At 51.4% G+C, this 14378-nt stretch overlaps 1 protein-coding gene across 8 annotated transcripts in view; it reads right to left on the bottom strand.

Annotated features, from left to right (window-relative positions):
- The window catches only part of CLEC16A (C-type lectin domain containing 16A), a 201227-nt gene that overhangs the window by 101982 nt on the left and 84867 nt on the right, over positions 1–14378 (bottom strand). For all 8 annotated transcript variants that reach the window (XR_003321956.4, XR_003321957.4, XM_026520320.4 and 5 more), the window contains exons 15-18: positions 14146–14190; positions 11523–11573; positions 8320–8448; positions 304–424 (exon numbers count right to left, since the gene is read on the bottom strand). Coding sequence is in view for 6 of the 8 variants with exons in the window: in XM_026520320.4 (XP_026376105.1) it covers positions 304–424; positions 8320–8448; positions 11523–11573; positions 14146–14190 (346 nt within the window). In the remaining 2 variants the exon portion in view is untranslated. The remainder of the gene's footprint in view (positions 1–303; positions 425–8319; positions 8449–11522; positions 11574–14145; positions 14191–14378) is intronic.

Genomic DNA, 14378 nt, shown 5'->3' with positions numbered 1-14378 from the left:
TAATACACAAAACCAATCATGCTACGGTTATGTGGAGGGCAGGGGAGCTGGAGACCCCAATCACCCTGCACAGCTCCACCTGGGCTCCAGAAAGCAGAGCCCGCAGACACACTGCCAGGCACCCAGCATCCAGGGCCCCTTCTTTGAATTTGGCACGATGTGCACACTCTGTCAGCTTTTGGTGACAGATCAACCGCGGTAGCAACTCGGGTCGCACACCGACCCTCCCAGTGACACCGGAGCTGGCGTGACGGCATGTGCACCCCTCCCCTCCCCCGCCCCTCCGCCCCTCCCAGGACTTACTCAGATCCAGCACGTCATCCGTTTTGATCAGGTCCTCCTCCCGCGTCAGGGGAAGCTGGGTCTCGGGCTCCCCTCGCAGCTGCAGCGACAGGGAACGGAGCATGAAGAACACCCGGATGGCCTGGACAGACCAGGAGCAGAGGAGAATGAGACTGTAGTTATTTAAGGGCCATACGGAGAAAACACACATTGACTATTGATTTGAACAAACAAAACAAAACAAAGTCCACTTGTCGCAGTATCATGGCTCTGGTGTTTTCAGAACAAGGCAAAAAAAAAAAAAAAAAAGAAAGAAAGAAAATCAAAGGGTACAGCCTGCTTTTAGTTCTCCACAGCTTTAGGCTACTTTACCTCAACTGAGCACCTGTCATTTGCCAGGAGCTCTCCCCTAGCGCCATGTAACCTTCACGACACCCCTGCTTAGCAGGCCGCCCCATTTTGCAGACAAGGCACTGGGACCCAAGGAGGCAAAGTAAACCGCCCCAGGCCACATGTCTAGGGAGGGCTAGAACCAGGCCTCTTCCAACTAAACCAGCACAGAATTTGGAAATCCAAATCACAAGTAATAGTGTTCTAACATCCTGCCTAGTGAACATGGGGGCTGAGAAGGCAGAAGAGGGTAAGATGCTTGTAGGATTCAGAGCCAGCCAGACTCCATTAAAATCCTGCCCCTGCCCCTCCCTGGGTGAGCCCGTTCACAGCAGAGTCTCAGCCCCTGGGCCTTACCACAGGGGGTATGCTGTGGATGGGACAACAGCCCTGGCACCTGGCCAGTGTGCCGTGACATCAGTGCCTCAAGTGCCCCTCAGACTGACCCGGCCAGCTTTCTGGGGGCAGAGGCAGCTCTGTTCAGCACAGGGATTCCTGGCCCGGGAGAGGTGTCTGGGTGGAATCCAGGATGGCCATCAGACATTTCCAGAGAATAGGAAAAGAGTAGAATTCCCAGACCCGGACCCAGAGAAGTTTATGCAGAAAGCAGCTTCTCCCCGGACCCAGCCTGCCCTGATAGCACTCCACCCCTGGGTCCCAGACTGGGGTTGAGTTGCCCACCGATGAGAGGCCAGGAAGTGGAGGTGCAGCCCATGGGAGAGGCCACCTCCGTGCCAGTTTCCCTGACGCACAGCTGATGGGTCTACTTGAGGCACATGCCTGAGGAAAGCAGCTCTGGAGTCAGACATGTGAGGTCTGTGTTGGACTCACCGGGCAAGGCCCCTGACCTCCATGAGCTTCAATTTCCACATCTGTGAAATGCGAGCGGTAGTCCCTGCCTTGCAGGCCTGCTAGGAGGCTCTGAGATAATGCTGGGGTGGAAGGGGGAAGCAGCCAGCATGTGTTCCGTAAAGGGGCAGCCATCCTTTCCTCCAGCCACTCGATAGCTGGGCACGGGGGAGGGCATGGGGACAAACCACTGTCGCCACTGGTGAGCCACACAACGATGAATTCCAGCCCACTTTCAGTCTTCTTGTTTACAGTTCTGAGACTACAGGCCTGGCCCACTGAGAGGGGAGGCTGCCCTTCCTATGACAAGGTGCCTTCCAAAACAAAGTGGGGGGCAAATTCCTGCCTGTAAAGAGCTGGGCTTGTGCGGGCTCCCACTGACCCAGGCACCAAGGATGCCCCCTGGCACATTTAAGCCCGAGTCCGGCCTTGGCCTGGAAATGGCAGGAGACCTGAGCCACTGTCTCCATTGCCTAACGCAGAAAACTGGAAGAACAACCCTACCTCCTGGATGTATTCTGAGGTCATGTACTCCCCTTTGTCCACCATAAGCGCTACAGGAGGATAAGCCTTTATATTATGACGATGGGGTGGGGTGGCAGCATTAGTACTGATCTGACTGTCCTTATCAGTTTTTTAAAGTACAGCCTTCCTGGGGCACCTGGGTGGCACAGCGGTTAACCGTCTGCCTTCGGCTCAGGGCGTGATCCCAGCTTCTGGGATCGAGCCCCACATCAGGCTCCTCCGCTATGAGCCTGCTTCTTCCTCTCCCTCTCCCCCTGCTTGTGTTCCCTCTCTCACTGGCTGTCTCTATCTCTGTCAAATAAATAAATAAAATCTTAAAAAAAAAAAAAAGTACAGCCTTCCTAAGACATCTGCAACAATCAGAAGAAAAGGAAGAGCCGTTTCATTTGTTAAAAATCAAAACAGCTTCTATTTACTAAGTACCTCCCGTGCACCAGGCACTGTGAGCACCTTACTGCAACGCAGAGCTATTACACAGGAGGAAACGGAGCTGGAAGGGCAGAGCAATCTCAGCTCATGCGGCTGGTGATGCCTGAGCCGCCCTGGACGCAGCAATGTCTGATGCTTGTGTCACTTAACCAAGCACATGAGGACATTCACACGCCTGCACCACCCCGAGTGCAGAAAGCCCGAGATGTGGGTGGCTCCTTGAACTCCATGGCCATCTGAGCTCTCAAGTAAGGAGTCATGGCCTTGGATGCGAGGACAAAGACCCATCGGTCAGGTCTAAGCTGAGTGAATACTTCATTTCTGTGTCAAAAATCCATTCCTCTCAAAGGTTCTGAAGGCAAAGAAATCAAGCGGGACCCTCGCTGGGGGGCGAGAAAAGAGAAACACGTGTGGCTTTCTACAGACCATCACTCTGAGAACCAGAAACCTTCCAATAGAAAAGGACTTCGGAATCTGGCTCCTAGTATAGACCATTTTGGTAAACATCTGCTTTTGCTCTGGAAGCAACAAATGGGAGATATTTCCAGAAATACAAAAACTAATAATAAGACAAAAAAATCTAAAGAATATAGACCACACTGACCAGCCCCATAACTTCAAGAATCCACAAAAGAGAGATAAAACACCAGAATAAGGGTCCTCAAATTCATCCCACAGCCCCCTAAACAATTAGCATCCCCCCTCCCTCTGCTTATCTGAGGCCTGCCGGGTACTGGCGGGGCTGGACCATGTCATCTCCCTGAAGTCTTTTAATGACCCTCCATGGTTCCTATTGTACAGACTGGAAACCAAAGCCCGGGGATGTGAGGTAGCCTGCCCACAGTGACTCAGCTAATAACCAGACTCCAAAGCCTGTGTTCTACTACCATATGCCTTTCCCTTCAAAAGACTTAAGGCTTGGGACCCAGGCTTTTATTGTATGCTTCTCTTTGCTCTGCCAAATAAACATGCAATTTAAAAAGTATTAAAAAGGAAAAAGGAATTATTGCTCTTTCTGATGCTTCCACAGAATGCCAGGAAGACGGACTCTGGAAGCACACATTAGTTCTGGAAAGCAGTGACAGCTGAGCATGCTCAAATATGAAGAGGCTCGTTCCATGTGCTCCAAGGCACTTGGGAGCAAGCTCTGCAGCAGGGTCGTGGAGAATGAGGCCACTACGTGGGGCAGGATGGCTTCGGGGTCAAAAAGACCTTGGCAAGTGGGTCACGTAAATTCCCTGAGCCCGGGCTCGAGTTCTAGGAATAAGGTAGCCACCAGCCCCAATCTCATGGCCTCCCCGGAGGTGTGCCCACTGAATCCTGGGGCAGCCCTGGATCGAGCGCTCAGCTCCAGCCCTCTCTCCACTTCCCTTGTCACATTTGCAAGCCACAGAGTTCGGGGGGCCGTCACCCAGCTGAGGAGCCCACCAGGCCATGGGAGTGGCTACGAAAAACCAGTCACTGCTAATAGGGTGCAAAGCAGTGTCACGTGGGCCAGGCCCACTGTGAAAGCCCCTTGGCAATATGGAGAGCATCACGCGGAAAATGTTCGTGCCCCCTGAACCAGAAATTCTACCTCTGGGAACTTTTCCTAAAGAAATAAGCCAAAAGAAAGAAAACCCTGTATTCGTGAAGCTGCTCATGACAGTTTAGTTGAAAATAATGTAATCCTGGAAGCAACCAGAATGTCTAGCAGCAGGAAAATGCCTAAGTAAGTTACGGCAGAAGTCGCCAGATAAACTTTCATGCACCGGTCAGAAATGTGACTTAAATTACAACTGCATCCCAGCACGGAAAGCTGCCTGCTGTACAAGGGAGAGAGCAAAGGAAGAGGCTGGAAGGAAGACCACAACGCACTCTTCCTGCCGCCACGAGAAGACGTGATTGAACACAAAGACAGGGAGGAGACACAAGTCTAAGCCTTGTTTGTTTAGGGTGATGAAATCACGGGAAATTATTTCCTTCTGCTTTCGAAACCCTACGAGATGTTCTTTAATGCATAATACCCATCCAAAGAATAAAGAAAAATATCCTATTTCCTTGCAGTGGATAGCGATAAACACAAAAACTATTTGTGGTTTTATGCGGGAACAAGGAACAGAAGTCAGGGACAAATAAAATTTCACGCAACTATATTTATTTCATAATGGCTTCCAAGATTACCACAGAAAGACAGCCAGTGGCTTACATTCAGATTTTGAGATTCACCAGAAATTCCTCTCCCTAACTCTCTTCTCTAACCTGAAGCTACAGTCGATGGCTAGAAACTCTTTTTCTTTCCCTCCTGAGACACTAGACTGCTCCACCCCTGTTCAGCCAAAACTTCCTGAGCTCTTCCGGCCTGCCGGGCACCGTGCAGTCCCTCTTTCTTATCTACTTTGGGCAGGAGCTGAGAGACAGGACACCTCAGGGAGGGTAAGGAACTTGCTCAATGCCACACAGTTGGAGCTGGGGTTGAACCTTGGTTGGTCCCACGAGCCTCTGTTCTTTCTTAACTGCTTCTCTCACCTTCCCCTGGGACAGGTCCAGCCCACGTCCCCATTTCTGCCTCCACGTTCTCATCAGATCCCAGCAGTTCCCATGATCTTCGTTTCAATGTGAATTCCCCTTATCAGCTGGCATGGCTCAGTGGCACTCTCGCTATTTGGGGTCTTATTTTATATTAGTTGTTCACGGTCTATTCTTGCATTTTGCATAGTGCCTGGCTCCTAGAAAAATGCTCAACAAATATGTCGAATGAAAGAATAAAGAGTGTAATTTGCAAAATGCAAGAGGGACTCTGTGACTTTTAGTGTTGGATGACTCCCATTGCCTGCAAGGCCTGGCCTTCCTCCTGCCCCGTCCCCTCCCCTCACTCTGCTCGTCACTCTGCTCCCTGAACTGGCTATACCCTTTCGCATCTCAGGGATTCTGCACTCACCGTCCCCTCGGCCCTGCTCATTTCTGTACCCTTGGACCCAGCATCTGGCATCCAGTAGGCACCCAGTGGCTCTCTGGTGATTGTATGGAGGACTATTTCACAGTTAGGAATGATGTATTAGTAAGGGTTGTTTGAACTTCTTTAACAAGTCGTTAAGGAAAATAAAAGGTGGGATTTCTGAAAAGTGTCAGCCTCCTAAAAGTTAAAAAAGTCTACTTGGTGGAAAAAAAAAAAAAAAAAAAGAAGGAAACCTTTGAATCCAAAAGGATGAAATGGAATGTTCTTTGGATACAAGCAAAGAACTTGAAACAAACCACATAAGCCTTCAATTGCTTGCTAAACCATACACTTCCTTTAGCTTAAATTCAAAGCACACTGCTGTGTTCTGATGTCTGAAATGGACTCAGGAGCTAAGCTTCTGGATGATTCTAGACAGCTGCCTTTAACAGAGACCGGACTGAGGTGAGTGGTCAAAATCCGCCTTCAGAAACTGATTCCTGAAGTCACAAAGGGAAGCTTCTCTAAGGTAGATGGCTTCACTTTGAGATGGTCAGCCCTATTTTATATATTCTGCTACCTTCTCCCTGGCTCTAAACCCAGGGACCCTGAGACTTGAGGATTAATTGTATAAACTCCTCAGACAGACAAAGGCTGGACAAGAGACCCAGAGAAGTCCAGGTGTTCCCAAGGGCTGCCTGTGCTTCAGGAAGCAGCTGCACTGTGCCTCCCATCTGGGACAAGGGAGGTGGGCAGCAGGCCCTTGGGAACTTACAACCAAGTGAGATGTCAGGGGCCAACGGAAGAAGGAAACCCCTACCCTCGAGAACTATCACTGGTCTTCTATGTTCTGCCTTTCGCTGAGTCCCCACAATGACTCTGGCAAGGCAGGTACATGCTGCTTTGAGATGGGAGAAGGAACCCCAAAGCCCAAGCGACCCTCCCTCTGCCATATGCCTCACCCCTGAATTTCTCCCATCCTCTCCTGTGGATCAGGACCATCTGTCCCAAGCCGGCCTGATGTCAGGAATCAGCTAACAAGGCCAAGGTCCTCACTGGGCTCTAAGGCCCCGGAGCCTGGCTCCCTCCAGCCTCTTCACTTCCCACAAAGCCTCCCTCACTCTGAGCTCCAGCCGTGTCCCCTCCTTGGAGGTGCTGGAATGAGCCACATCTGTCTGGGCCTCAGCCTCCGCTGCTGCCCAACCTATCCCTCTGCTGCCTGTTCCACCTCCCTCCCCAGGGGGAGGGGCTGACCCCACATTCCTTCGCCAACAGCCTCAGCCACACGGACTGGCAATGCTGCCTGTCCTACCTCGCCCTCTAGACTCCGACTCCTTGAGGACCGTGGCAGTGTATGTTAGGCCCCTGGTGTCCAGCACCAAGTAGGGCTAATAAATATGATGAAGGGAGCGGTGGGAAGCAGCAGGTCAAAGTGGCTAAGAGTGTGGGGTGCAGAGGCCACACTGCCTGTGAGGAGTCCTGGCTCTGCTACTTACTCACTGGGGGACCGCGAGCAAACCACTTGATCTCATCATGCCTCAGTTTCTTCCTCTGCAAGATGGGTTCATGTAATGCCAACTTCCTAGACGGCCGTACAATTACATGAGGAAGTTCACATAAAAAACTGATGTGAATGATTTACTTGATATCGGACAGGAGCTCATCTAAGTGTTGAGAAAACTGGGGGCCCAGGAACCAAAAAGAAGGCAGAGTGCAACCCAGAGCAGCAGCTCTCACCATTCACAGCCTCCAGACCTCTGGCTCAGGGGACCAGGCGGGCCTCAGGGACAGGACCTTCGCTCTCGCTCTTGCCTCAAGAGGGAGCATCTCCGAGGCCAACCAAAGGCTACAGGTGAGCAGGCCCACCCGTTGAAGGAGTTGCCAACACAACCCAAGTTTGTCAGACCCAGTCCTGTGGTGAAGCCAGTGCCAATGATGCCCAGTGCAAACAGTGCCACCCACACACATGCTCGTATGCCCGGCCACGGGGCCTGCGGGCTGGCTGGGAGCGTGAGGAAGGAGCGCGTCACTGGCTCAGACAGGGTGCGTCCTGTGGTGAGGTCTGCGGGTTCGGTCAGACAGCAGGGAATGTGCACTGACTTAAAACACACAGGTCGGACTTCCTCTGCACCCTCCCCCACCCCAGGCCTCTGAGGCAAAATAGCTGCCTGGGCAGAGGAACGCCAGGGAATCCTCCTGTTTGAGGCAGATCCAGTAGGTCACGCCTGCTTCTCAAAATCCCAAAATTAACACCTCCGCTGCTCTGGTCAGATGCGGATTAACTGAGAAGAAGAGGGCAAGGAACTCAGCTGATTTATCCATTCATGTCTCCAAGGAATGATTTTCTAGGAAGAGGTGATGGTGCTTTCTAAGAAAGAAACTGATCTTACGCAAGAGATAAACTACCGTGAACAGCTCTGAAGAGACCGCTTCAGACAAAAAGTGCTGATAAGGGGCGCACACTCCAGCAGGGTTCTGAGAACTCCTCTGCTTTTCACACAAGGGAGCAAGCGGGCTGGCAACAGTCACAATCTCACTTGTGTGTGCCTTGCCCCCAGATCCCTCAGATACCTTACCCTCACGCCATCTTACCATCTCCGGGGGTCCTGAGCCTCTCTGGAAGAGGATTTCACACCAAGGCCGCACCTGCACTACCTGTTCTTGACTCACTCCCCCAGGTGCCTGGCAACAGCCCTGCCTCCCCCCAGAGCCTGGGGCCCTGCTCTGCACCTGCCTGGCTCTCACATGGGGGAATCTCCATCCTGCTTTAGGAAAGGGCAGCTCGCCTTGGGAAGTTCCTCCTGGTGGCAGGGCGCCGGGGGGAGGGGGTGTCGTCCGCTCCCTGTCCCGAAGTGGGCTGGAAGGTGGGCTCTTGACCTGGTCAGACTGCAGCCCAGGAGAGGCGGGTCCCGCCTGCCCTTACTCACCCGCCGGGTCTTCTCCACGTCACCGCACGGCAGCCGCTTCACAAAGTCGATGCCGGTCAGCGGCGTACCCGTGGGAGGCAGCAGGATGGAGGCGTCCATCATGAGATACTCCACGTTCATGGGCTTCATCTAGAAGAGAGACATCATAGGAAACCTCACCGAGGGGACAAAGAGCATGGGGCAGGTCACGCAAGCCCCTCACCTCCACCCAGCAGAGAGCGGGTCCCGGAATGCAGCCCGCCTCCCTCCCTTTGTACTGTCAAGAATGACGACAGCAGACACAGTGACAGCAGCTCCCCGTAGCGTTTATCCAGAGTGGACTACGGACTGAGGGCAGGCAGCGAACTACAGGCTTTGCGTGCATGATCCTATTTAATCCTCCCGAAGACTCCAGAAGGGATGTTTCCCAATCCGTTCATGAGAAAATGGAGACTCAGCTAGCGGGTGACAGAACTAAAATGCAGACCCAGGCCTGCCCTACTCCAGACCCCCTGATTCCCGCCACATGACCACCATTCCCCTTCCTTCCTCACTGCCTTTACCTGGGATCATACAACAAAGCCACTTACTGAGCATCTACTCAGTGCCAGGAGCCTGCAGGGCTCACCTCCTGCTGGACAGCAGTGCTGATGCTGTTCCTTATTACAGAGGGGGACACACTGAGCTCAGAGGAAGGGCATATGCCTACAGCCCCTGGGCCACACGGGAGCAGAACTCTCTGCCTGCTTCCACACCACCTCTGGGAAGCCTTCTCTGCTTACTGTGACATTTGATAACAACATCTCCCCTCCTGGACCTCTGCTGCATCAGTGCGGACATCGAACGTGCATCCGTTGTTGGACAGGGACACTTCATTTCCCGGACATCATGAAGGAATGACATTTCACAAGGCAAATTTCCTATAGAATTAACTTAACTCCTTTAAGCAACACATGCTTTTTGTGTTTTTTGGGGTTTTTTTTTAGAAAGTGGGCTTCAACCGTATCACACTTTCTCCCTCTCCTAGAACATACAGCTGACTACACTGGGCAGTTATGGTGAAGGCCCAGCTGTCTGGCCTAGGGAGCCAAGGAAACACTTAGTGCATGCTGCCTGCCTTTTCTTTTGGCCACCCCCCAAAGGCCTGGGGTCTCCCATCCCAAATCCCTTTATGCCAGGGCTGGGTGGTGGAGCCCTGAGTCCCACCCCGGGGCTGCCCGTGGCATCGCCTACCAGTAGTGCCTTCCAGCCTGCCTGCCACTCCCTAGCAGCCCCCCTGCGCTCTGCCCCACCTCTCTCCACCACCTTCCCGGTGAGCAGTGCTGGCAGCCAGCTGTTGCACTCATTACACCTCTGCATTCAACAGGAGGTAAAGAGAGAAGTGAGCGAGGGTCAAACATGAAGGCCTGGCTTCAGTGCGGCAGTCTCCATGAGCACCCGCGGGCCTATCTCCCCTTCATTTAGCTCAGCGGCTGCTTTCCTCAGGTTCGACCCCAGGACTGACTTTCAGGTGTGGGGGTTGGGGGGTGTCCGCTTTCTATTTCTCTAGGGGGCCAGGCACTGTGCAGACCACACAGTAAACATGGGACAAACCAACAAAGCCCGGAAGCTCTCCATAGCGGGAGGGAAAGGACGCAAATACTCGCCGTGCACACACTATACAGGAGGAGACTCACAGGCACTGCACGCGTGGGCGCGTGGCGCAGACCCCACCTTACAGATGGGAAAAATGAAGGCTCAGAATGTAAGCAGCCCACTGGAGGTCACGCAGTTAGTAAGTAAAAGAGCAGAGGGGTGCCTGGGTGGTGGTTAAGTGTCACACTCTTGGTTTGGGCTCAGATCGTGATCTCAGGATTATGGGATCCAGCCCTGTGTCAAGCTCAGAGAGAAGTCGGCTTGAGACTCCCTCCCTCTCCCTCTGCCTCTCCTTCTCTGCCCCTCCCCCTGCTCACGCACACACCATGTGCTCTCTCTCTCTCAAATAAAAAAGTAAAATCTTAAAAAAAAAAGAGAGAGAGAGGCAAAAAACTGAGCAAGGGTTTAGGAGCCTGAGCTTTTCCACGTCGTCAAGTGACATGCGAGCCTTACGTTTCCAACAGGAAACCCAAATGGAGAATTACGCTGCAGAAGGGGACATCATAGGGGCAAGCTGAAGCGGTAGCTAACCCCCAAATCCACTGCACTCTAACTAGCAGTCCAAGGAGCAGAAGACTAAGACACCATTCCAGGGGCTGGGGGAATAGTGGGGAGCAGTGGCCATCGCCAGGTGGGAGGCACACCTGGGCAGCCTGCACAACACCAGAGGAGGCCTTGGGTGCTACTGGAGTATTTCTGAGATACTCTATGCCAATTTACAATTTTCCCCGGAATGGGCTCTGCGGAGGCCTCGGAAGTGCCGAGGGTGAGAAAGTGGTAAGGGCCCAGCGGTCCATACCCGGTGAGAAGGCCTTGGGAGGCAGAAGCCACTTAGAGCAAGCTGCTTTTGTCTTTGTGACACTTTAGACAGTTAGGTTGACTATAAACTTCTCGAATCACTTCACTCTTTGATGAGCAATGTCCATGAAAAGGACATTTATCATCTCTTTACTGAGTGCCAGCTAAGGGTCAGATGATAGGGATGTACGGAAATGAACAGAACAGAGAAAGCCGCAAATCTTCTGAACCAATCTTTTCCCATGACTGTGCCTGACAGATGGAGGGAAACAGGGCAGACTCTGAGATGGTGCTGTGGATTCAAGGACAAGCAACACGCTGGAACATTCCGGTGACACAGCAAAGAAGGGCAGGGCACTGGAGGCGAACTACTCTGCTTTGGAATCTTGGCTCTGCACCTCACTGGCTCGGCAGGCATGGGATCTCACTCAACCTCTCTGATTCTCACCTTCTGATGGGCGACAGGAGTCTATGCTAGCAGCTACTCCCATCAGGGTGACACGGGCAGTAAAAGGATGAATACATACAATGTGCTTTATACTCCTGACACGGCACGAGTCCTCAAAGATTATTCGTATCAAAGTGAATCTTTCCAACTCATCTAATGGCACAGCCCACAGAGGGGGAGTGAGGGTCATCTGAAATTTCACCAGTGGCGGGGGTCAAAAGGCACCATTTCCAATTCACTTCCCCACCAATCTCGGTCAGAAAGGCCCCAGTTAGACAGCGGTCTCTCAGTTTTTCAGGACAAGCTGTGCAGGCAATCAAGTACGTCCTGGACCCCCACTTACTGTCATACTCCTGTACTCATCTTCAAACATGTCCAAAAAAATTTCTTCTCCCTAAAAAGAAAGGAAGGGAGAGAGATTATGCATATTTTTTCTATAAACACCAAAGTATTATAAACTCCAGTTCATGGCTGTTGGGGCCATCTGGTTCTCATTAGTGAGTTCTCGTAAATCACCAGGAAGTAAGACACACACGTGAACACAAACGCACACACTCCAATGAAAGCCCAAATATCATATTGCACCTCTCAATGTTTCTCTCCCTTTTTTTAAGCATGTAGAATTAGATTCCTTCTGTCAAGGCAGCTAATTGAAACGACAACAAAAATAACACCATATATAATTAAACTACACAAGTGGGTGAAATTAGGAGTGTTTCACTTCATCTATGTGTTGAGAAACGGGAAGCCTGGTTCAGGTGCCATGTTAAATCTATGAGGCTCCACGCCTCGGAAAGGAAGCGTATAATTAAGCACACTTAACACTAAAGTTATACAGCTCGTTCCGGTCATTTCCGAAGCACACCTGTGAGGCTCTGTAGTTCCGCAGGGCTGCGGTGGGTAAGACTCTGGCTTTGAGACACGTAAACCAGGGGCCAAAATCCAGCTTTACCTCTCAGATCCTCTCTCTGGTTCACTGCAAGACTGGAATGACAGCCCACATCTATGCGGGTCACTGCAAGGATTTACCCGAGTAAAGTGCTGACCACAGAGCCTGCCACTCAGCTGGGGCTGGTAAATGCTAGCACTCATGGTCATTATGGTCACCCTTGGACGGAGCAGGGCTAGGGAGGGGAGCAGAGATTCAGGTGAATGCATCATGACTATTGAAACTGTCCTGTCTCTCTCCTAAGTCCTGAATCTCTCTCTCTCTCTCTCTCTCTCTCACACACACACACACACACACACACACACACACACACACACACACAGAGTCAGGATGGGAAAAGGAGCAAGTCCTTTACATATTTTTCCAGTTGTCAGAACTGCAGATAAACTTGAATATTCTTGTGTGGCATAAGAACCACAGAAATCACACCCCTGAGAACATCCAAAAGCTTCTGAGATATTATACTTAGGGTATAACCCTCATAGGACAAAAGAACAATCTGGGTAGGGAGAAAGAAGCTCCAATTCAAATACAGCTCTCCTTTGGCTAAAGATAACCCTCTGGGAAAATGCCTACCTATATATATCTATCTTTCTGACTTTGCAATGCAAAGGCTTTCTAGGGGGGAAACAAACTAAGAGCAATTATCCTGGAAAGAGACCCAAAGATGACTAATGCGGCCGTGAGGCTCCCACTCTCCTCTGGGCTTTGCTAAGGACTTGTGTCCTCCCTCCGAGGCCAAGCCCCTCGGGATGGTCTAAGGGGAGCCTGGAATCTCCTCCCCCATGCATGGGGGCACACAGCGGTCCACCCTCATCTGGGCATCCACCATGCTGCGGCCGCATGGGGTCATCTGCACCTGGCGAGGTGAATTTCCAGATTGTAAGACCTTGTTTTCTCTCAACGAACACTGACAATAATGGACAGTGGCTTAAAAAGCTTCCTGCAAAGAAAAGGGGTCTGGTGCCCATGTGCCTACAATTCACAGCAGTTCATAAAGACTACAGATAATGAAACAGGCTGAACAATGAGAAGAGGGCAGCACCAACACCTTCCTCCTCCAGGGAGGTTCTCTGTATCAGCTGAAGGATGAGGGGAAACCCTGGCTAACTGGATCTGGAGAGACCTGACGCGGAGGTCAAAAACTCAGGGAGGGGGTGCCTGGGTGGCACAGCGGTTAAGCGTCTGCCTTCGGCTCAGGGCGTGATCCCGGCGTTATGGGATTGAGCCCCACATCAGGCTCTTCCGCTATGAGCCTGCTTCTTCCTCTCCCACTCCCCCTGCTTGTGTCCCCTCTCTCGCTGGCTGTCTCTATCTCTGTCGAATAAAAAAAAAAAAAAAAAAAACCTCAGGGAGCCCGGGGGCCCATGTGAATGCGGATTAATCCATCTACTGCTGACGGAGGATGAGCTTCCCTAAGGATATATCACGTTTTAGGTACAGCCCAAAACAAAACCATCTCAGCGAGATATTTCAAAACTAACCATCTGGAATCTGAAGAGGAAATCTACAAATTCCTCGGTGACTCAGAGCTGTGGTGGTCCTTTACAAATCTCACTAAACTCAATGATAAAGGTTTAGAAGCCTCTATGCGGTGTCTTGGCTTACGTGTCTATAAATAAGATACATGCATAGAATTCATAAGTAATTCAAAAGTTATTTTATATGGAAAACCTACATCCCTCATGCACATATTAATTTACGTGTGTACCTCAGTCCCGTGCACGCATGTAATTTGCATTTATATGTAGATTCGTCAATAAACAAATTCATAGATCATTGATAGACTGTCACAGACTAGGGGTGAGTCCTCAGAAGGTGCGCCACTAAGAAGAGCACGGGCGGAAGAGTGCAGGGCCCGCTGCTCGGGGGTTTTGACATGGCGCGTGCTTACTCAGTACCCACGGGTACAAGAAGTCACCACAGACTGTGATTGGTACGTGCGCACGCCTGGATGTCACAATCCCGTGTCTGTGACGCACGCCGCACTGCCTTCCCCTGCGCTCTGGCAGCTTACCTTATAAAAATGCCGCACCAAGTGAACACTTTCTTCTCTGGCGCCCTGTTGAGAGAGGGAAGGCGGGAGGCAGGCCAGTGAGTTGGGTAAGTTACCAATTCCAAAATCTGAGTGTGTATCAAGGAGATGAGAGGCTGGGCTCATATCCTTAAATCTATAAAGTGGTTTATAATAGGGAGGGAGAGGGAGCTTAAAATAAAAATGGGCAAAAGAGAGGGGATTCTGGGCGGTGA

This window comes from Ursus arctos, unplaced genomic scaffold (genome assembly GCF_023065955.2).
Source record: "Ursus arctos isolate Adak ecotype North America unplaced genomic scaffold, UrsArc2.0 scaffold_2, whole genome shotgun sequence".
Lineage (NCBI taxonomy): Eukaryota > Metazoa > Chordata > Mammalia > Carnivora > Ursidae > Ursus > Ursus arctos.
The sequence above is the reverse complement of the archived record's forward strand: the minus strand, read 5'-3'. Positions and strand labels throughout refer to the sequence as shown.